At 40.6% G+C, this 23,721-nt stretch overlaps 1 protein-coding gene across 5 annotated transcripts in view; it reads left to right on the top strand.

The window, feature by feature from the left end:
* LOC131220350 (clustered mitochondria protein) overlaps positions 1-23,721 on the top strand; it is a 60,056-nt gene that overhangs the window by 16,242 nt on the left and 20,093 nt on the right. For 4 of the 5 annotated variants that reach the window (XM_058215304.1, XM_058215310.1, XM_058215315.1 and 1 more), the window contains exons 9-19: positions 6,254-6,389; positions 6,565-6,693; positions 7,236-7,644; positions 9,666-9,770; positions 13,594-13,712; positions 16,216-16,324; positions 16,410-16,550; positions 19,515-19,649; positions 19,747-19,917; positions 19,999-20,085; positions 21,200-21,334. In XM_058215304.1, coding sequence (XP_058071287.1) covers positions 6,254-6,389; positions 6,565-6,693; positions 7,236-7,644; positions 9,666-9,770; positions 13,594-13,712; positions 16,216-16,324; positions 16,410-16,550; positions 19,515-19,649; positions 19,747-19,917; positions 19,999-20,085; positions 21,200-21,334 — 1,676 coding nt within the window. The remainder of the gene's footprint in view (positions 1-6,253; positions 6,390-6,564; positions 6,694-7,235; positions 7,645-9,665; positions 9,771-13,593; positions 13,713-16,215; positions 16,325-16,409; positions 16,551-19,514; positions 19,650-19,746; positions 19,918-19,998; positions 20,086-21,199; positions 21,335-23,721) is intronic. The other variant, XM_058215321.1, reaches the window with a different exon arrangement.

Raw genomic sequence — 23,721 nt, 5'->3', positions numbered from 1 at the left:
ATTCGAGCGACAGAGCCTCTTCTTTCGTAATTGAATCAAAAGAGAGATTGTCCAGCTGAGGTCTGATCCAACCATCTGTCTGAAGGAGAGATCAGAAGTGGGCTATTGCTTCTCCAGCTATCACCTCTCTGTCTTCAATTCTGATTCCTTCAACTACTATGCTCTTGATCTTGTTGGCTCTGGCATTCATACTTGCAATATTGTGGAAGAATTTGGTATTTTTTTCTCCCTCCCTTAACCATTTTGCCCGAGCTTTTTGTTTCTAAGAAATCTCATCTTCGAGAACCCTGGAAGACAAAGATTGGATCAGGTGGATGCGCTTGGAGAGGATCTCCAGAGAAACCCTCCCGTCTTCGATGCCTGAATCAATGTTTGAGATTTGGGTCACTAGCTCATCGAGTTCGAGATGTCTTTTGACCAGAACCTCAGATTTCCATTGCTTTAACTTGTCTTTTAGCATCCCGAGTTTAGAACAGAGTCTGAACTCGGTGAATCCTTCAACTTTGAAACTGCCCCACCATTTAGCAACCAGGAGATGAAAGCCTTCTATGTTGAGCCAGGAGAGGTCGAACCGAAAAGGTGTCGGACCCCAATTAGTTTCCTCCGCAGACAGGAGAATGGGGCAATGATCGGAAGTCGTGCGAGGTAGGGCAGATTGGGAAACAGACGAAAAGGTTTCGAGCCACTCCGGCGACAACAAGAACCTGTCTAGTCTGGACAAGCAGGGAGCAGCTCTCCCGTTGGTCCAGGTGAATTGGGCACCCACAAGCGGAAGGTCGAGAAGATCTTGGTCATTTATCCAGGAAGAAAATGGCCTCATAGAAGCAGAAGAGTTGTTGCCGTGGGATTTTTCCTCGCAGGATTTGATCATGTCGAAATCGCTTGCTATACAGAGAGGGCCCAAAAAACTCTGTCTAAGCTCACTGAGCTCGGCTAAGAACTCGTCTTTTGGCTTCCATGTTTGGACCGTAGACCGACATGATGAGACACCGGAGATTGGAGGAAGCGTTTTGCAGGATCACTGATACTGAGTAGGATCCACCCTGCTATCGATCAAGGACCATCTGGCTGAATTCCAGGCCACTAGGACTCCTCCGGAATTGCCCGAAGCCTCAAGCGCTGCCCATTTTGCATCTCTAACCTTTCATAGAGTCCCCATAAGAGAATCGTTGAATTGGCCGACTTTGGTTTCCTGTAAGCAGAGAACTTCCGGGTTGTGACTTCCACATGAGAATTTGATAAGCCTCCTCTTCTGCTTCGACCCCACTCCTCTTATGTTCCAGGACAGAACCTTCATCGGGAAACCGATCTGCCCCGCTTACCCTGATGGATAGCCATTGGATGAATATCTTGGATCGTCGCGGGGATATCACTGTTGCTTGTAGACCTGACCTGCCGATGGATGGGAGACCTTGGAGTCGGAAGAGGGCGACCGTGAGATTCCACGCACTGGAACAAAGCGATGGAGTCTTCTGAGTTATCCCCAAAGGAGAGGCCCACCGATCTCCTAACGTGCCCTAGAGCATCTCGAATCCTTTTCTTTTTTTTTTTGTATATGGAGTCGATTAGCTTTGTCCTGCTCAAGTCGTCTTTTGCCTCCATAGCACTGTCTTCCTCCTGAGGCAAAGGTTGACCCCTTCGCATCTGCAACAGCTTTGCTTCAATGACTTCGTCTCCAGAACCATCCTGAAAAAGGGAGACAATCAACAGATCTGGCCATTCCTGGTTAGAAAGAATGGAAACAGAAGGGGAAGTAGGAGTAGGGGGGTTCTCAGATGACCATGAGCGGTCATCCAAGACCAAGGCAGAAGCCCCCGCTGGAGGGGAGGGGAGACTAAGCGCTCTCTCAAGGCCATTTCTCTCTCGTTCCTTCACAGGAAAGGGGAGAGACTGAGGCAGAAACATGGGAGAAGGTAGAGGGCACGAGGCTGGGATAAAGAGTCTAAGAGACGGCTCGACGATAGAATCAGTGCCCGAGGCGTCCAAGCCAGCGCACGTGTCGCCATCTAAGGTTAAGACAGTAGTAACCGCATGTGCCTTGGGTATACGAGGACTCGAACCCGACTCCTCCGAACCGTAGAGGTTTAGACCGAACCTACCTACTACCTGCCTTCTGCGATAAATTGCGGGGGGTACCTCCTTGATGGATCACATGTGACGACAGAGGTTGGAGACGCGACTATCTTTCGTCGACATGCATCAAGGTGAGGCGATCGATGTGTTCTCTGGGCTCGAGGAAGGCCAACGTGGCAACAGGAGCTTCATCCTGACAGCCGAGGCATTGCGTGGCGGGGATGGCTGGAGGTATGGTAGCAGAGACTTCGACCCGTATCTCTCTGGACGGCTAGGATCTGACCTCTTCATCACGACGAACCCTTGACTGACGCGAGACGTTAGGAGGTAGTTCGCTGGAGCATGAGGCTGGTGTACCTTCATCCTCGCTCGGAGATGGGAGGGATGTCAAAACTGCGGGGCGAGATTCCTTAGTTCGCCAATAATCTCCCCATCTGGGAAGAGGGTCTCCAGCAGGCTCCGGTTGGACTGGGAGAGAAATCGTCCTGCTGTCGACGGAGACGATGATCTGTGAAGGAAGTGGGTCCCCTTTTTTTCTTTGCACTCGCGCCCTGATGACGGCCATCTCTTCATCGATTTTCGTCTTTGTATCTAGTTCGAGCAGCGATCCGGGCACTGATGTGGCGTCGATGAAGAATTCGTAGAACCATAAATCGAGAGGGATGCCCCAGATGAGAACCCAAACCTTCTCCTTGCCAAAAATGGAGTATTCCTCCCACTTATGGATTTTGAGAACTGACCCATCTAAATGTAAGATGCCTGCTATGAGCAACATGTTCGGGAAGGCCCGGACATAGCTTGATCCATAGATCATTATACCCAATAGGCTTGATGCTGTATTTGGCAGGACTAATCCCGCAACACTTTAGGATCCATTGTTGAACTTGAGAAATGGAGGATCCTTCTCTGGTTGACACCACCAACGAGTCTTTCAGGTTACTGCGGGATCGCTCCAGAAGGTCTTGCTTGACTCGAACAATTCCATCTTGCTGCTGCTCTGCCGGGTCATCTTACTTTACCGAGTCCCGGACCTTGTCGGTATTCCGGCTGGAGCTTGGGGCCTGGTGAGGGGCCTGCATCTCTGGGGGACCTCTGGGTTTGAGTAGGGCCTCCTTAAAGGAGGATCCCTTGCTCTGGGATGGGCGGGATTGAGAAATCGTTGGGGGCCTGACGGTAGCAGAAGAGGAGCCCGTTTGAGATCTGATTTACGTCTATGCTCCGGTCCGAATCTCGCTCTTTGGATGAGCATTTTCATCCCTCCGAAGCTCTCACCATGGAGCATCTCTACCGCCCTAGCTAATTCTTCCTTCGATCTCATCGTCACGAGGGCAAAACCCCTGTAATGGCCGCTGAGACGATCTTGTGGCATTACCACATCCATGACAGCACCTGCTCTGCTAAAAACCCTAAATACATTAATGGGAAGCCATCTCGGAGGGAAGCCTCTGACGAACAGCTTGAGAAGTGCCGCCGTTTCCTTCCTCCTCTCTGTGATTACCGCTTTTCCTTTTCGTGAACGAACCCGAGCCCATGCTCCTCCATTATCGCTGTGGAGATGAGGATCGGATTCTGGGTGAGGTCCTAAAATACCGTCGTTGCGCTCGCGTGAACCTCCTGAGATATCGCCTTCGCTATCGGGAGGCATTCTTTCCCCTCTCGCTATCGGGAGGTCCTAAAATACCGTTGCCTAGATGTTGAACTGTCCATGCCGGGCCTATTCAAAAGTTTGCTTTTGATGGGACCAGGCCTGGCCCCAGTGTTTTAAATAGTGTAGCGTATAGCGTAGTCTTAACCCCTCTATAGCACATAGTGCAAGCTATACAATACTTCTAATGTTTAATTAAAATAATAGAGAAAAATGATAAATAGTAAAAATAAATATAGAAATAGCAAAGAAGTAAATGAGGCCTAGAAAAATAGGCTTCATTTTTCAAGTGAAATTATATTTGAAACAAGTTATTGAAAGCCAATCTACTTACATTCAATCCAAAACAAATAACATTAACAAATTAAAAAGCAAACAAATAACATCAAATGTACACAGTTAATTTTTTTTTTTTTCAGCTTTAGTGAAAAAAGGACAAATGGCCAAGTATCACTAAATGACTAAACATGTACGAGTTATGCAACTAATGTCTGATTGGATGGGTTGGATACCAGATCACAAAATAGAAAACAATAGACAACTACCATAGAGGGAAAAAGGCCATCCACCCATAAGATGGGCCACAATATAGAAAACAATGCACAACAACTCAGAAACCACCACTGTAGTGCGGTGGTCCACATGATGGACTGTATAGGTTTGATGGCATGCCATACACACCAACGATAGGCCCCATGCTAACAAATGATTGTAGGAATGATGTTGCATAGGATCTGACCTCCCAAAAAGAAAAAAATGATAAAAAATGGCAAAAAATTCCTAAATCTACATCCAAAATGAAATAAAAATCATTTCTGAAGATTAAGGGGAAGATACTACCTCTTTTGAGCTTTAAATCAATAAAAAGACATAAAAATCATTTCTGAAGATTAAGGGTCCTTGCTCTTGCTCCAGTGGTAGACACTCTCAGGAATTTCAACACCGGGTCAAGGGTTTGAGTACCCATAGGTGGTGAAATTCCACTAGCGTGAGTGTGTGCGCGTGTATTTTTTTTTATTTAAAAGACATAAAACTTGAGCTCCACGACCATACGGATAGAAATCAACATTCTCCTTTGTTTGGGTTCCAGTGCTTCTCAAAATTTAGCCAAGAGATATTCTCATCGGGCGGGTTGTGTCTCTAAATATGTCTTCAACCATTGTGTTGATTGAGAGAACCGAAAGAAGGCCTTTGAAAGAGGGAACATGGCTTTCGGTGAGAGGGGGAATAGTGCTTTTGAAAGGGGGAAATTGAAAAGTCTTTGCTTTTATGTGTTAGTATACTGTGTTAGTTTTACACAATTTAGAAATGGTTGAGGGAATAGTGCTTTTGAAAGAGGGAAATTGAAAAATCTTTGCTTTTATGTGTTAGCGTACGGTGTTAGTTTTACACAATTTAAAAATGGTTGTAACTCTTCAACAATGCACTTGGCAGATGTCACAGTTGCCTGATACATATGATTCTATATATATGATCCAGCCTCGGTAGGGACCACAACTTGAGTGGTCTGGATCACTGTACATCAATGCCACACGTGAGGAGAATGACTCACCACCAAGTTTTAAATTGTGCTTAACTAACATAAAAGTATCACGATATAAAGCTTTTTAAGTTTTTAAGCTTTAAAATGCACTTCCACGGTAGCATATGCTGCCTATACCATAAGCTACATAGCATATAGAGTACGCTACTTGGGAGTTACACTATTTTGGTGCTATTTAAAACATTGCAGCTGGCCCTTCAGAGACCCTAATTCTCTCTCAATTATCACACTGCTATTTTTTTTTTTTCTCTCTCTTTTGTATTTTCCTTTGGGCAATGTAACTTGGACAATTTCACATGTGTCCTGATAGATCTCCATGCCCAGCTCATGTTTGTTCAACAAGACATTATTATTTTTCCAGAAGTGGTTCTTTATTATATCTCATATGGGTAAATATAATTAATGGGTTTTGCTAACATCCCCAAACCTTTTAAATGGAACATTGGGTGACCTTTCGTCAATCTAAACCATTCATTCATTCATACAACTAGGAGCAAGCCATTGTGCAAGAATCACGCTGATTGGATGATCCTAACTCTTTGATGCAGCAAATTTGTTACTATCTATTGTTTATGAGCCATAAATCACATGGCTAGAACCATCAGATCAAAGTGTTACTTTAGAATAACAAGGGGGGGGGGGGGGCTGGATGATGATTGAACCTATTTGTTTTTCTGGTCAATCTTGATGGTCCAGGATGCTTCAGGATGATGATTGAACCTATTTGTTTTTCTGGTCAATCTTGATGGTCCATTTTCATGCTAGTGATCAGAAGCTAAGGCTCACTTGATTGGCTTGAATTTTGCACCATAGCTTGCTTCTAGCTGTATGAATGAATGAACTGTTCAGATCAACAATAGGTCACCCATGTGCCATTTAAAAGGTTTGTGGACGTTGCTAATGCCCCCTTGAAGGTGGGGATGTTAGCAAAATCCATGATTTGTTTGTTTCCATGTTTTGAATGAGCTTTTGTGGCCCTCATTGGTTCTCAGATCACAAAAGGGATGCGGCTAGAGCAGAAGATGCACTGGCCCTTTCATATGGCAGTGAGCTAATCGGCATGCAGCGAGATTGGAATGAGGAATTACAGTCCTGCCGGGAGTTTCCTCATTCGTCTCTTCAGGAAAGGTGTGTATGGTCATTCCGATTATTATTTATTACATCTTGGCATCCATTTACTGATTTCTGTTTCATGCTCTTTAACCTCATGTGAGTTCTACTGATGTCTTTATTTTTTGTTTTTAGTGCACTGGCAGTATTCCGAGCACATTGTTTATAACTTATGATGACAATCTTGTTGCAGGATATTGCGTGATAGAGCTCTTTATAAAGTAACTTGTGACTTTGTCGATGCTGCAATTAGTGGTGCAGTTGGAGTAATCAGCAGATGTATACCCCCCATTAATCCAACTGATCCGGAGTGCTTCCATATGTGAGTATGACCATGACCCTGAGAAAGTTCAAACATATTTCTACACCTTTTCTTCCTGTGGATAGTTGAACAGTGACATTGCTCAATGTTCGAGCAACCGTTGCTCAATCAATCACGCTGCATGTAAGACAGTATCTTGTCCTTGCACTCTTAAGTCCATGTTGAACTTTTTGTTTGTGCAATGCGATAGATAAAAGTCAATCTATCTGCATGGATATCAACATGCAAATACAGTCTGAGGATCTGGATGGTTTTTCACCGTTTGATTTGGTGAGATATTGAGTACCAGAAAGAACACTTGAAATGCAGCGGGTTTCCTTATAATCTGAAAGATCTTAATTTTGGAATAATTATGGCTTGTTATGGTTAGTTGGAAGCATAGTGGATGGTTTTTTCATGTCTGTAGAATTTCTGTTTATCCTGCTTAGAACAGTAAAAACTGTTACTGTAGGTGCTTATTGGCTGTCTTTTCAAGTCCCCAAAGAGCTAATGGAGCTTATGTTGGATTGAAGTGTTTTTATTTATTTTCTATTTCATTTCAGGTATGTACACAACAATATATTCTTCAGCTTTGCGGTGGATGCAGACCTTGGGCAGATGTCCAAAGAAAATGCATCAAGTGTCAAATTCAAGTCCGGAGAGGATGCAGAACATCGTGAGAATGCGGAATCTTTACCTGATTCATCGGACAAGGCTTCCAATCATGGGACTGGCAATGAGTCAAAAATGCAGAAATACGAGGGCTCAAAAGTGGAGGAGCTTAATGGTGTCTCTGATGTGGCCTCTGATACATCTGCTGAGGCACAGGTGGCTGACAATGAGCAGGCCACATACGCTTCTGCAAATAATGATTTGAAAGGAACCAGAGCTTACCAGGAAGCTGATGTTCCTGGTCTATACAATCTTGCTATGGCAATAATTGATTACAGGGGACATAGAGTAGTAGCACAGGTGCATATGTAAATCCTGTAGCCTATTTATTTTTGGTTTTGGTATCTTGTCTCTTTCTCAGAGGGTAACTCTTTGCTATCATCTCCTTGATGGCTTTTGGTCTCTGCAGTTGTTAATTGCCCTATTCATTGATTGCTTTGTTTATTCTTCAGTAGTTTCTGTTATTTTCAATCACTCAAAATTAGTAGGATCTCATGCATTGACAACGTCCAGCGGCATGCCTGCACGTGGGTACTGAACATCGGGGTTACATCTGGCTACATTGCTTGGACTGTCATTATGATAATGTATTCTCTTCTTTATCTTGACATATCCAAGTTCATCATCATCATCGTCAAAGCCTTACCCAACTGATTGGGGTCAGCTTTATACAAGTTAGGATTTGAAAATTGTCTGTCCAAGAGATGAAGTGATGGAGAGCAGATGGGATGGTACGATCATGTTTAATGAAGACCCGAGATGGCTCCTTAAAGAGAGGAACTTGATTAGGATTGCAGAACCTGAAAAGATGATGGGAGGAAGACCTAAAAGGACTTTCGATTGAGGTGTTGTGAAGGATATGGACTGTTCAATTACCAAGATCCGTAAAGCTGAACCAAGTAGCTGGGACTAGGCTATGAGGATGGCAAAGAGGATGAGGATTTGAATCAAGAAACTTGTGTATAGTATTGAGTAGGGCCACAACAATGCAACAGTGCTGAAATTCAAATTGGTTATGAATTGATGCATGCTTAGTTTAAACATCATAAAACAATGATGGGAAAACAGTATGATCTTTGAATGGACTAATGCTGTATTGGAAGATTTGGAGGAGAAACCTTGCAAATAGAAACATGCTAAGCAGAGGGAAATTAGAGCCCATGTTCATCGATTAATGTGAACAGTGGTCCTGAGAAATAACCTTGTGAAATATTGGACGTCCTTGCCAAGGTCATAGGATTTCCTGGTTGGTTGAGATCAATGTTGTCAAAATTGTTATCATATTGCAAATCGTAATAGGGGTAGTATCATATGTAATAGGGGTTGTATTGTATCGAATCGCAAATCTTATCGTAAATTGTAAGATTTTTTTAATGATTTGATTAAAAAATTGAAAAAAAATCTGAAAAATATAGATAAATCAGAAAAAAAAAACTCTTCTATCATCCTTTTGCTATCAATATAATGCACCAAGTAATACTAGATCATGACAGTGTTAAAGGATTCTTATCTTCCTTTTTTTTTTTTTTCACTCAAGAAATTTCCCTTAAAAAACATGCAAGAATCCTTTAATAATTAATGTTCCTTTTACCTTTCTTGAACGTAGAATCATGTTGGAAAAGTGCCATTTGATTTTGTAGACCGATGAAGAAAGATATTTTGATTTCTAACCATCATTCCACAATACATATTAAGCATGATTGTAACCATCCATAAAAACATTCCCAGATAAGTCATACATCAATTTGGTGTTTCAACTAGTTGAAAAGTAAGAAAACATAAAAAAGATGCTCCACGATTTAACGTTAAAGAGAATATATATCATTTAGTCTCTTATAATGAAAATTTTAAAATAAATGCACAGTTTCCAAACCATTCTTAAAGCTCCCACCAATTAAAAACATAAAAGGAAAGCCAAGTGAAGCGTAAAGTAGAAGAGTGAGTATAATTTGAATCTTAAATCGAGATTTGAATCATACATTGTAGGATTCAATATATAAAAAGGGATTCAAGGTGGGATTCACATAGTTTTGCTTAAGATTTGACTCAAATCGTAAACTGTAGGATTTTGACAACTATCGTTGAGATTAATGCCCTTCTATCTAACTGTATCAACTAATTGAGCAGATGTAGTTTCTTCTAGAATAACTTTGCATCTCAGATTTATGGTATTTTCTTATAAATTTCATCATCCTCTACTTTCTAGGCAGCTCTGGACCTCTGGTTGCTTTCTTTTATGCTATGGCTGTCTATATTTGTTTGGGGAATCCCCTTCGTCATCTAATTATGCTTTTTTTTTTTTTTTTTCCTTTTCTTTTCAGAGCATTATACCTGGTATTCTCCAAGGAGATAAATCAGACTCTCTTCTTTATGGTTCTGTCGACAATGGCAGGAAAATTTGCTGGAATGAAGCATTTCATTCCAAGGTGATGTACTTGTTAGACTTTATTTTGCCCCATTGCCTTTTAATTTGTGTTAGTGTGCAAAACTGTTGGATTCTTTTTTGTTAACAAATACTTCTCTGCCAATGACCCTGAAACAAATCACAAACTCCTAAGTGTGAAAGAATGGATAATTATCTGCAATAATGTTTGTAGATCTAATTTGACACAATAAATTAATCAATGTCAAGTCAGAGTTATGAAAAAAAGTCTAGTCAGAGAAAATCTTACCAAAGATTAAAATCCAGTTTCACTTAACTGGAATCAGTGAAATATTTTGTCTGCTTATTCCTCAGATCTTCTGTGCTGTGCTGACTGCAGTGTTCTGTTTTACCACTCCTATCCCATTATTTGTTGATGGTGTTCACACAATGAAACCACCTCAAGATGTTAAGCAGGTCCCGCTCCTCTTTACCTTGTGAGGAGCATGTAGGTTTAGTTGATGAATCGTAGTTGTTCTAACTTGAGTGCTCACCCAGATCATAATTGTTGCTTCAATAAAGCATATGATGTGTTTTACCTTTTGATCTTCTAAAAATACACATACGGAGTGCTGATTTATTTTACAATGGTTATCTAAATAACTGTCAGGTCATATGATTTGCGAATGTAGTCTTATCTATGCATATTTGAAAATGCAGGTCTATATCTTGCTTGGTTGCATCTGTCCCTGTATTCGAGTATGGGCATGAACAATTATAATGAACTGGAAGTTGGAGTTTTGAGTGAAAAGTCGATCATTTTCAATTCTTCTTCTTCTTTTTCTTCTTCTTCTTCTTCTTCTTCTTTTTTTTTTTTTTTTTTTTGGATTTATAGGAAAGATTGATCCGGAAAAACCATAAAGAAGAGAACAACAAGCCTTAGCAAAAGCTCAACTTACAAAGGGAGATTATCCAAGACATTCCATATTTCTACATCAGAAAGCCCCACAAAATCCTTGGTAGACTCAACATAAAAAGCAACAAGAGACTTAAAATGATCCATCACCGCTTGGACCAGCTTTGAGCTTTTTGAGAACAGCAATTATTCCTTTCTTTCTTGGTAGTGAAAATGATAGCTATCAGAGAAAGATTCCATAGCTTTCTGATCTTTCCTCTGAATGGTGCCCCTTTCCAAGCATATAGAAGAGATGACATGACATGAATTTTGGCATCACCCAAAAGCATGAGGATGCTCAAGACACCAAACCCAAACCAAAGAAGCAAAAGAGCAATGAATAAATAAGTGGCTCACGGATTATCCATCCTTTAAGCACATACTGCATACATTGGCAATGATTTTCATTATACTTCAAGAAGTGATCGGTAGTGAGGAGGGGTGGAGGGGAGCTGTAGGAGGCAAATTCACCACTTCGCTCCTCCCTGAGCTCCAAAGATGATTATAGGATTTAATGGAGAAGCTTTGGCTTTTAGCAATTTCCAACATCTTTTTATTGCATATCATGGACTATCTTGGAAATTCTGAGCTGTGCCAGAAGATTGATCAGATTGGACATTTCTTTATCTTTGAGATTTCTTTTAAAAGAGATGGTCCAAACTATGTATTGTTCATTTCTTCCATGTATGTCTGCTACTCTTGCTTGTGAGAAGTCGACAGCCTGTAAAGCTAAGAGAAGCTCAAGCAAAGCAGTTCATCACAACTCCGCTTTTCTTCCCGGAATCTACCAAGCTGCTGTCGGCCTGTCACCTGCATCAAATCTAATGTCTTGAGAGAGACATTTCCGTGGGACATAATACCTCCCCACAGCCTAGAGAGTTTGTAATTATACGATGGGTTCGTGCTCCACCCGTCATGGTGGACCCCATACTTTGCAACAATCTCCTTTCTCAATAGCATTTTCTTCTTCCCGAAGAAATGCCAAGGCCACCTCCCTATCAATGCTTGATTCATGATCTTGAGCTTTTTTATCCATGCCCATCCATCATAAGATTTTCATGCCTCTTTCCATTCCATATGATGGTATTTCTGGATGTCACTAGAGTCTTGCCGTAGAAAATCCCTTTCCAATTTCTCCAATATACCAATCACAGCCTGGGGCATTGAAACAATGACACGAAGTAAATGGGCATAGCTGACAATGTAGCCTTTTTTAGAGTGATTCAACCTCCCAGAGCTAATTACCTTGATTTGGCTGTGCACTCTTTCAATGACTAGTTCCAAAGGGGTTTGGATGGCTTGCTGACACAAAGTGGCATCCTGAGATAAGAAGAAGGAAAGGAGCCCGCTTTGCAGGCCATAACTTCCACTAATGTGCTTACCTCACTGATTTCCAGATTCACACTCATTGTCTCACTCTTAGGGAGATTGATTTCAAGTCTGGATACCTTTCCAAGAAAAAAAGAAAGATTGGATACTTCCTCAATATACGTTAGGATGCATTTCAGATGGGTCACCTAATGAGCATTCACATTAAATAGAATTAATTTATCATCTCCAAACTCTAAGGCTTAAATGATGATGATGATCCGTAAAGTGTAAGTGGGATATTCCAAATCCATATGATCCATCTTGAATGCTCTAACAAGACCTTCCATCAAGGTGTGCCCCGTAACAGTTGTTATGGGGCCGTATCAGCTGTTACGTAACGGTAAGGTGCCAACCGTTATGTGTTACGCGGTCGTAACGGCCATAATGACCTTTATGGAAAAAAGGACTCATATCAACCCCGTTATGGTTATTACGCTGTCCATTACGGGGCTAATACATGTTTTTTTTTTTTTCCTAAAAAAAATGGAAAAAGAAAAAGAGAGACCGTAACAATAACGACCACCATTATTGTTACAGAATACCTTGCCTTCCATCTTTCTCTTGTTTGGCATCTTGCTTAGAGCCTCAACTACCATCACAACAAAGAAAGCTAATAGTCAATCCCCGGTCCACTTGCCTCAAGCCAATAGTCTAAAATTACTTACTAAGCTTCCTCCATGGTTGAAATGAAAAAAGAAAAAGAAAAGCAAGTTAAAAATAAAAAAATAAAAAAATCATATCTGGGCCTTTGTAGGCATATCGGCCCATAGGGTGGGTTGTTTTGGTCCCATATCATGCATCATATCAGGACAACATGGATAGGCTATGGCTGTATCGGCTGATATGACACCGATATTCAAACCTTGCTCACAAGCCCTATTCAAAGCTTAAAAAAGAGTTGTAATTGACTTAGGCATCCCCAATGACTTGGCCTTATTTTGGGGATCAAAGCAAAAGAAGAATGGATTCGATGAATCAAAATGGAATGGACCATTACAGTAAAAATCAGAAAAAAATGGCAAACCTTCACTTCTTTCTTTTCCTTTTCATGCTTTTATCTTTTTCTTTTGTTGTATTTCAATGTAATGGTCCCTAATTCACCAATTCATGCTTGATTTATGTTCAATTAGGGCCCATTTGGTTGACTTTCAACAAATTACACTGACATATAACATTCTTATCAAAGAATGGTCTTATACACCATTATACACGTCCAAAATTCAAAGAAAAAAGGACAAGATTCCGGAAATAACATTTTTCTTGGATGTTTCCTTTTGTCATTAATGAAGGAGGTGAATGATATTGCTACAAACCAGACGAAGGTGTGTCTAGGGCATCACTTCCCCTTGGTTCCTCTGTGGCTCTCTTAAGTGTTTTTCTTGATTTTGTGTTTCTTGTGGCCTATTAATGATTCCTGTCCATTATCAAAAGAACGAAAAAGTCAGAATGCATATATAGTGGCCACCCACTTTCTATTGTGTTCAATTTCTATTTGTAGTTGCTTTTATTAGTTGATGGCGTATCTCATGGATTGATGAACCGACTTTTATGTTTCTCTTAGGTACTAGAGGCTGCTAAGCGCCTCCATTTGAAGGAACACACAGTCCTAGATGGATCTGGAAATGCCGTCAGATTAGCTGCACCTGTGGAATGCAAGGGAATTGTTGGCAGTGATGACCGGTGATCACTAACTTGTCCTAACTGCGTTATTATGCATTTTTTTGTCCCCGTTTTTTGTTAGTTAGTCATAATATGCATCAGTAGTTCCATTTCTAGGCATTAATCAATAATCGGTCATATTCTGATTTTACATCTCTTTCCATATTCTTAGTAATTGTAATTTACATAGCTGTGAGCTATAGAACATATAAAGTAGAAATTTCTACAGGTACAGGTCCAGTGAGTTAATGCAATGCATAGAATTTAGTGTACTTACTCTACAGAGACAAATGATATATTTGATACGAGGTTTGGAAATGACTCTGCCTAGACAAAGTTTTGACTTTGAAGAGTTAGATCCTTTCACATTTGATAAATAAGAAATATAATTATTGCCATTCTGACATGATTACAACAATATATATATATATATATATATATATATATATATATATATCATGCTTTATGCATGTTGTATGCATTTATGTATGTATGTATATATTGGTTACTGCCAATGGAAGACCTAAATTGATGAAGGACAGAATCCACAATCTAGAATTGTCTTGATTAAGAAACCAAGTATTTGGGGCTTTTCTAAAGTAAGATAGCAAAACAATATCCCTACGAACTTCAACAGAACTCGTTGATGGTTTCCTTTCATTGCTGTAATTTTCATGCATTGTTGGTCAATTGTTCATTGGCAGACTATATAAAAAAACCTAGCCATTAACAAAACTTGAACTCAAAAAAATAATGTCCTTCAGTAGAATGACCCAAATCTCAGAAGTTACCTAGATTTTAGATGAAAAAGTCTAAAACATCTTATGTAAGTTAAACTCGTGAGAATCTTTTGAACTGTAAACCCATCAAGTCATTCATAAAAGAGGGATTTTTGTAAATTAGCACATCACTAATTGGGATTTTGCATTCTTCTACCCTTTTAAATTGACTCAACGAGGTTATAAATTGAATTGTAAACCAATTAATGAGGCACTTATATATATATATATAGAGAGAGAGAGAGAGAGAGAGAGAGAGAGAGAGAGAGAGAGAGAGAGAGAGGCATGCTCACCTGTGCACCTTTGCACACTTGTCATGGGCGTCTAATCCAAATGGTCCATGTGATGCGGCATCCCATGAAACCCGTAAGGACCAAATTTCACCTTGATCTAAAACTCTGGTGGGCCATAGCAAAGAGAGATGCACATCGAGGGAGGAAACTGTTTTCTTCTTTCATGGCCCTCCAAAGTTTTGGATCAAAGTAAAAGTTGGGCCCTGGGGGTTTCATGGGGTGCTGCATCACGTGGACCGTTCAGATTTTGGACTCACATCATGTATGATAAGTTCTCAAAAAGTTCGCACCAGTTCCGTGCGAACTGGTGCGCAGCTGAGCATTCAGCTCTCTCTCTCTCTCTCTCTCTCTCTCTCTATATATATATATATATATATATATATATATATATATATAAAACCTCGTTGAGTCACGATTCAACTAGGTTGCCTTGATCGTATTGGGTTTTTACAATATCAATTAAAATGGCATGATTTAGACAAGTTTATTTTTGACTCGGTAGTAAGGAGAGTAAGGCCTGACCTTTTTAATATCTTGAGTGTATCCATCTCATATGGTAGTTGAGTTAGCAATGTTGCCTTTTGTTGATTGCTATTAACTCAACCTCTGGAACCAGCCCCCAATTTCTCTACCAAGGAATTGAGTCACGTAAAAAAACTTGGCAAAAATTGGATGAGTCAAAGGCCTATTTGTGTAGGGTGAATCTTGTGAGCTTTTGACAAGTTCCACACAAAAATGGAATTTACTTGAGGGAGTCAAGGGTTGACTTGGAAAGTTCTCTGACCATGATGGACTTCAGAACTGTCGTTGAAGTAAACACCACCATTTGGGAAAAAAAGAGAAGAAAAGAAAGGAAAAGTTAATGCCTATGCATTCTTAAGTAACAATGTTGATAAATGCGTAGGTTAAAATATATACTAATCATCCTCTACGCACACACACACAAACACGCTAATCATTGTGCTTATAGCTTGATATCGAACTTCATCCCTTAGATTAGTTCATTGAAATCAACTAATAAATCATTGCTGCACATTAGGTGGGCTTTTTTTATATTACATCTTTGTTCAAATGAAATTTTATTGCTCAGTTATGGAACACTCTCAGAATACCTTGTGAAGCTCTTTTAAGTTGCAATATGCATTTCTGAAAATTATGTAGTGTGTTTCTTCAACCAAAACCTTCGAGCTTAGATCTGTAGAAATTCTCTTCCATCTCTGTCTTCAGACACTGTTCTCAGTGATGGTTAAAGTAGGCCTATGGAGTGACTATTATTTGCTTTCATCTCTTTGGACTCTTGTGTCAGCTGTGTTGTTTTCCTTGCTGCTTACCAATTCAAGATTTGGTGTTTCCGGTGCTAAACTGTTTGAATTCACCTGACATACAGAGATATTTTAGCACCACAATTGTATAGTCATTCTCAGCTTTTTGAACCCTCTGCTTTATTCTCAGGCATTATCTTTTGGACTTGATGCGGGTAACCCCTCGGGATGCAAATTACACTGGGCCAAGGTCACGATTTTGTGTTCTGAGGCCTGAACTTGTTGCTGCTTTTTGCCAGGTAGTCTTTGTAATCTCTCATGAGATCATGTTCTGAATTTCTTCTTATGTTCCCTTTCTAATTTTAGCATGGGTTAATCTGTCAGGCTGAAGCTGCAGAGAGGTCAAAATCTGTGTCTAAAACTGATGGAGAGGTCTCAGTGACACGGGATTCTGAACATGTTACTAGTGCTGATGCAGGGGTGAGTATTGAGACAAACGCGTTGGAGACTGCTTCCTGCTCCCAGGTAGTATGTTTTTTCTGTCCTGTCAAAAATTTTAACCTATAATTATTTGTCGTTGACGACAGTTACCTCATTTAGCTGCATAGAAATCTACAAGTCGTGTGCATTTCTTTTATACTAGTGATGTGACACGTGCAATGCACGTGGAACTAGAGTAAGGCACTTGCAAGACACGGGAGAGATGGAAGGTGTGAGTGGTTGTAAGAAATAAAAGGACCAAAAACGTCTCGACTACCTATTGTGCGCAGCAGTTACAACATCTGTGTGTGGCTCACCTATTTGTGAATGTACATGGCATCCACTCTGTCATCAGTTGTGCCCTCGATGTTTAGGTATTGTGGTGAAATATCTGCTGAATCCACAATTCAGGTGTGCATGCCACAATGCACAATTGGAATGGGATGCCAACCATAGGTTTTTGTGTGGGTCCACAATGGTGTGTCTGTCCCATTGAACCTGTTCATCAGGTGCTAATCACCTGGATGAAAAGATTCCCAGAAGTCAGATTGATCCAAGACTCAGGTGGGTCACATCACATGAACTTATAGAGGTTTTAGTCATAATTTGTTGTTGTTCCTCATATCGTGGCCTGAGTTTTGGGTACAGTGACCATGAGGGGTTGTATCTGATGGACATGGGTGGATGTCAGACAAACAACATGGTGGGCCCCACAAATCTCTACCAACTTCGTACAATGCATGTTATAGTAGAGGATTCCATTTGGTGTTCAAGTTATGAGGGTAAGATCTACGTTGTCCTCTTGTTTCTTGGGGAGAGCTACATCCCAACAAGACTTTGTTGAGCAAATGGCTGGAGTCTTTGTAACTTACATAGATACCCCTTTATTTGGTTAAAAACCCTTCCCATGTCAAATAATGCAAAGTTTTAGGCAATTAAAAACTAAGTGCATGCGAATTCTTGCCCTTGGATGCTCCCAATTATATATATATATATATATATGGGGGAAATGGTACTATGAGGTCGAGCTGTGTGGCCCCACCATGATGTGTGTTAAACATCTATCCCATCAGTCAGATGCACCATTCCATGGTGGGCCACGGGCTTAAAAATCAACTCAATCTATGACTTGGGTGGGCCACATTACAGATAACAGTTGAGAGGGGTTACTCTCCATTAAATCATTCATAATCATTTATTGGGCCCACCAAGATGTGGTTCATAAATCTAGACCATCCATTGTGTGTGTTCCACTTGGATGAGGAGTCAGATCAAGTTCCAGTTGCATCCAAAACTCAAGTGGGCCCCACCAAGTACTTTTGTACGTTTTAGGCATTGACAACCCATCAAATGCACGGTGTTAATGTTGGACACACATCATGGTGGGGCCCACACAGCTCGACCTGATGGGAACTTCCCATGAGCTCGACCTCATAGTACCATTTCCCTATATATATATATATGTATATATATATATCCATCAGGTCGAGCTGTGTGGGCCCCACCATGATGTGTGTCAAACATTAACACCGTGCATTTGATGGGTCACTTCTAGGTTATGGGATATCTCAAAAATCAGCCATACACGGAACTCAGGTGGGCCATACCATCTAAAATCATATGAAGACATGTTTAAAATATATAAAAGCACTTGGTGGTGCCCACCTGAAATTTGGATACGTCTGAAACTTGGTCTGACCCCTCATCCAAGTGGGACACACATAATGGATGGGCTGGATTTGTGAATGACATCTCGGTTGGCCCAAAAACGATTATGAATGTTTTAATGGGAGGATAACCCCTCTCAACTTTTGTATGTGGTATGGCCCACAAAACTCATGTATTGACTTGATTTTTAAGCCCGAGGCCCACCATGGAATGGTGCATCTGACTGATTGGGTAGATGTTTGACATGCATTACGGTAGGGCCCACACAACTCAACCTCATGGGAAGTTCCCATGAGCTCGACCGCATAGAACTATTCCCACACACACACACACACATACATATATTCTCACCTGTGCACCTTCTTACTTGAGCACCCGTTCATACCTTTGCACACGTCTTAGGCACAAAATCTGAACAGTCTATGTGACGTGACACCCCTTGAAACTCTATGGGCCCAATTTTCAGCCTGATCCAAAACTCTAGTGGGCCATAGCAAAGAGAAATGCGAATCAAGGGAGGAAACTATTTCCTTTTGCCATGGCCCACCAAGGTTTTGTATCGGGCTGAAAGTTGGGCTCGTGGGGTTTCAAGGGGTGCCACATCACATGGACCGTTCAGATTCTGTGCCAAGACATGTGCAAAGGTGCGCACGGGTGCTCACGTAAGAAGGTGCGTAGGTGAGCATATATATATATATATATATATATATATATTCCCAGTTTGTTTCTATGAGATCATTAATGAGAGCTTAATCTGCTGTCTCCTTCACCCTACCTGTTCTAATAGTTGCAGTACTGGTTAATTTACTTGACATTGCTTCCATAACCAGCTTGTACTCTTTAAGCACTCGAAGGAGATTAAATTAGAGTTGTTTGGTGCTTGAAGTACCATTCCATGGGAGACCACGGCATATAGCTTGAGGTTGACATGACATGGATTGCACAATGAGTCAAGTAGTGAATGTCAGGTTGCAACTGCAACATGCATAATATAGCATGCTACTCCAGGGTGCCATGCCGCGTGGGATTCCATGTGGCACCGATGATGAGGTGCGACATCCACACAACTGACCCCTTTCGCAAATACATAAATCATGCACTGCATCTATCTCATTTGGTGCATCATGACATGCCATGGCACATGGCATGAAAGAGGATCCTTCTTAGAAGTTGAAAGGAGTTCTGTACAGCGCACTATGGAACACCATGGTGCACCATAACAATGGCATTGGCACAATGTGATCTTGCTCAATATGCAGTAAGATATATTGTTGATAATCACTTCGTATACATATAGAATTGAGTCTGGGTGTCATATCTTCATATTGTTCTTGTATGTAGGATACAAAGGAAGAAGAGCATATTAAGGCTGTCCAAAAATGTGATTCTACACCTGCTGAAAGTGACAAATCATGTGAGGAAGTGCTGCTGAATCCTAACGTCTTTACTGAATTCAAGCTGGCTGGCAGTCAAGAGGTAAGTATACATCCTTATCTTTTATAGTCTTGTCTGTTCACCACCGCAAACCCCCCTTTAAGTCTCATCTTATGTACACTATCTCTCTGTTTTCCAGGAGATAGCTGCAGATGAAGCAAGTGTCAGGAAAGCTGGCAAGTATCTTATAGATGTCATTCTTCCTAAGTTCATCCAAGATCTTTACACACTCGAGGTAGCACCCATGGATGGTCAAACATTAACTGAAGCACTCCATGCTCATGGAATAAATGTCCGTTATATTGGAAAAGTAAGCATTTCTTGGTTCAGAGTTTGGAAAATGGTTTGTCCACCACCATATGATGGTTATGATCCTTACCATGTTCTCCAGGTAGCTGATATGACCAAACATTTACCTCACATATGGGATCTTTGTGTCACTGAGATTGTTGTTAGGTCTGCGAAACATATTCTCAAGGTATGTGGTTTGATTAGTTGAAGTTTACTACTAAAGTATTAAACCATTCTGTTGGGAAAGCAGATGGGCATCATATTCAGCATGACTCTCTTTTACAGCCATGCAGTGATTGTTTGCTATATCTATCATCAATCTTTATTTTCTCAATATTTCTGCTGCATATGGCTATGCGAAATCTCCAAAGTTGAGCAATTATCTTTTCAGATATGTCAGGAATGGTTGAAATTCTTTATAGATTAAACTTTTGTCTCAATTTCTGTATGGGCTGATGTCTCTGGTCATCCACTATTGCTTTGAACTTAGTATTCTATTTCTATATAAACATTTCATAGTTGATTGTGACATTGTGTGAACGGTATCAATATCCGGCAAGCTTTAACCACCTAGATTGTGCATTTCTCTACTAAATCATGACTGGCAATCAGTACTGGTTCATTCTTTCCTACAGCACCATTTCTAGGTGTATTAAAATAGCAACATTCTTCCTGATATTGTAGTATATAGCAGTAGTTTTGCACTTCTCTGGGAGTTCCAAGTCTTACTTCTGGAAACAGATTACGTTAGGCACTTATTCTGGACAACTGTTTACATATACATAACCATTTGAGCCATTTAATGATTTTATCTGCCCTTTACATGTTTGGGTTTTGGAATGTCCAACCGTGCCTTTATGTTTTGAATCCAGACTCATGTTTGTGCCTAGATAACAGAGCTTTGAATATGTGGGGTAACCTGACTGTTTAAACCCAGATGATGCAGTCAGAGTGAGATATGTTGTGGCATGATTTATCAATTGTTTTGTAGAATGGAGTTTTGAGTTCTATGAGTTTTATTTTTGCTGTCTGCCAAATGATAGTCTGTGTCAAGATTTTTGTCAATATTGATCTAGTGCCAATTTAGATTTGGAGACCCTTTTTTCAATGAATTGTATGTTATTTGTTTCATTTTGGGCAAATTAATCTCAAAGTGTTATAATTTATCATCTAATTAGGGCATTGTGAACTGAAATGTGCAATCTCCTTTACCAATTTGTTCAGATGTGAACTACAGTTACGTGGTGGTGAGGTGGGTAAATTGGGTCATCATGTTAAATCTCACTTATTGTGGCATGCAGGAGGTTTTGAGTGAGTCACAGGATCATGATCTTGGGCCTGCAGTTTCACACTTCTTTAATTGCTTTCTTGGACATAGCTTTGCTGCTGGCACAAAAGGAAGTGCTAACAATATGCAGTCAAGAACCAATAAGAAGGTATGCAAGTACAGCGTCTTCTTCTTCTTCTTCAAATATTGTGCAAGTATTTGGGTTTTGGCTCTCACCTGCTGTCTTCAGGTGCCTGAGCCTTCCCATTTTTCTTCAAATAATTTCTTTTTCAAGATGATGAACTTCTTTCTAAGGAGTGGTACATTCTCTTGATGGGAAATTCTAATGCACATTCTACTGCTCGTTGGTGTTCCAAAGTGAATCATATAATAAATGGTGTGTATGTTTATAAATCTGAGGGAATGTAGGGAGTTTGGGAAGGAAATTGTGGAAGAATGTTTCCGAAACTTTGATAGATCGTAAATGTCAGTAGAACTCATCAAGGAATTTAAACATTTAATAGCTTGCAAATGATTTAAAGCATTTGGGAATTGTTTCAATGTTTCCCACCTGCATGCTGAAAGGACATAATGTTTGGTCCTAGAGGGGAAAGAGATTGGAAGTTTTGGAAGTCATGCTTCCTTGTGGTGATTTGGTTCATTGGATGAAAAATGTGAATGCCCGAGAAGGGGTAGAGGGATTTCTTGCTCGCTTTCTGATTAGCGCCTATTTGGATTGCTGGATTGTGCTGTATTGTGGTGTATATGTGTAATGATTACGCTTTCCATGGATTGTCAGTGTAAATGGCCATAATCCATCCGAACGTGGTAAGCTGCAGGAATGGTCCACTTTCTTCAACATGATATTTGGTAACCGTCTACCACACACCGTTTGGAAATTGATCTTGAATGCACTGTAAATGGTTAAAAAAATTGTTGTGGTGCTCCACCTCTATTAAATATGGTATGCACATGACAAGTATTTTATTTGGGTATATCAACAAATAAGTATACAGTGTTCTTCCAATCCAACCTGAATGTATTCGTATACGATCTACGAATCCCCATATGTGAGAGTAGGCCATACTGATCTCTGCTAGATTGACTGGAAATTTACACTTACATCTCATGCTTTCCTCATCCTTATAATATCTCTACCTCATGTACACGGCTGAGAAGAGATTCTGATCCCTACAGCCTCACGTACATATGGTTTGCTATCGTGTTGGAGTGTGATTAGCTACCCCAAAAAAACTGGCCCACCATGTAAGACTGCATTGGACTCAAGTCTATCTGTACGTCGAGCAAGGCATGAATCCTTGTTGTTGTATGAAATATAGATACACCGAAAAGATGTGTAAGGGTGCTGACGGTTGGACAGTAGAACCCATGAATCTGGAAATTTCTCCCTTCACCAACTAAAAAGATGAAAGACTTGCAGGATCATAGCTAAAAAAATGGGGGGAAGAAGGGATTTTTGCATTACTAGAAAAGCTACGGAGGGTGGATGCCATGACTGAAGCGTGTATGGCATCAACTAGAGTGATTTGGGTCGGAGTCTTCACCTTTGTCCTTCGATGATCCACCTACAACTAGCCACCCCTTGAGGAGACAGCACTAACCTTGCCGTCCGTTAATGGCGCCGGGTCTTTCACTACCTTCGTCGTCCTGTAGGCAGGTAACATTATCCACTATCCGTTCGATGAAAACCCTCATATGTGGACAGCGGATAGAGTGGGGAATTCATACCTGCTGATGGTGGGGTCCTGCAAGGTGGTGGCCAATGGGTAGCCATTTACGTCTCCACCGCTGAGGCTAGAAATATCTCCTCAACCTACGAAGGAGACATGAATGCACTTCTCCCTCGTTTAAATAGAAGACAGAAGCAGTGAGTGTTCTTATGGTACTGTAGATGGACCCCCAGGTGCAATATGTTGCAATGGTCATTTCTCTTGCTCTTGAAAATTGGCATGTATCTGAAATGGGATTCGCCAGATATGGCAATATTTACAACGAAATGACAACCCTCTGCTTCGACAGCTGAAGTACATTCATTGTTGCTTCTATCCAAACGAGGGAAAGATGTAATGGTTTTGATTTTTACACTACATTATGATCCAATCCGGCACTCCAAACAGGCCCTTAGGATTTTGCAAGGTACAGGAGGGTCGACTTTGTGGGTGAGTGGAAAAGTTTCCTCTTATTATGAGATTGCCTTAGTTGTGTTGCCTTGGTGGGGTCTGTTGTCTTTGCCTTTTGGTGATTGCATTCTAATATATTATTTTATTTGAAAAAAAGTGCATATTTGTTGTTGGTCTGGTTCAGGAAATTCTTTTTTGTTTTTTTTCTTTGAAAGATGATGTATTTTATTAGAAGCAAAAGCGAAAGCCAAAGAGGAATTCTTAAGGCGAAATACAACCATGAGGGCTAAAGCAAGGAAGAAAAAGTACTCTTGTAAAGGATCTTTATATAAGAAGCCCAACCCAAAACATCAAACTGAGCCATTCTAAAAACTGCCACCACTGACCCACTCCTACTCCAGAAAAACCAATTATT

This window comes from Magnolia sinica, chromosome 1 (assembly GCF_029962835.1).
Source record: "Magnolia sinica isolate HGM2019 chromosome 1, MsV1, whole genome shotgun sequence".
NCBI lineage: Eukaryota > Viridiplantae > Streptophyta > Magnoliopsida > Magnoliales > Magnoliaceae > Magnolia > Magnolia sinica.
This window is presented reverse-complemented; position numbering and strand designations above follow the sequence as displayed.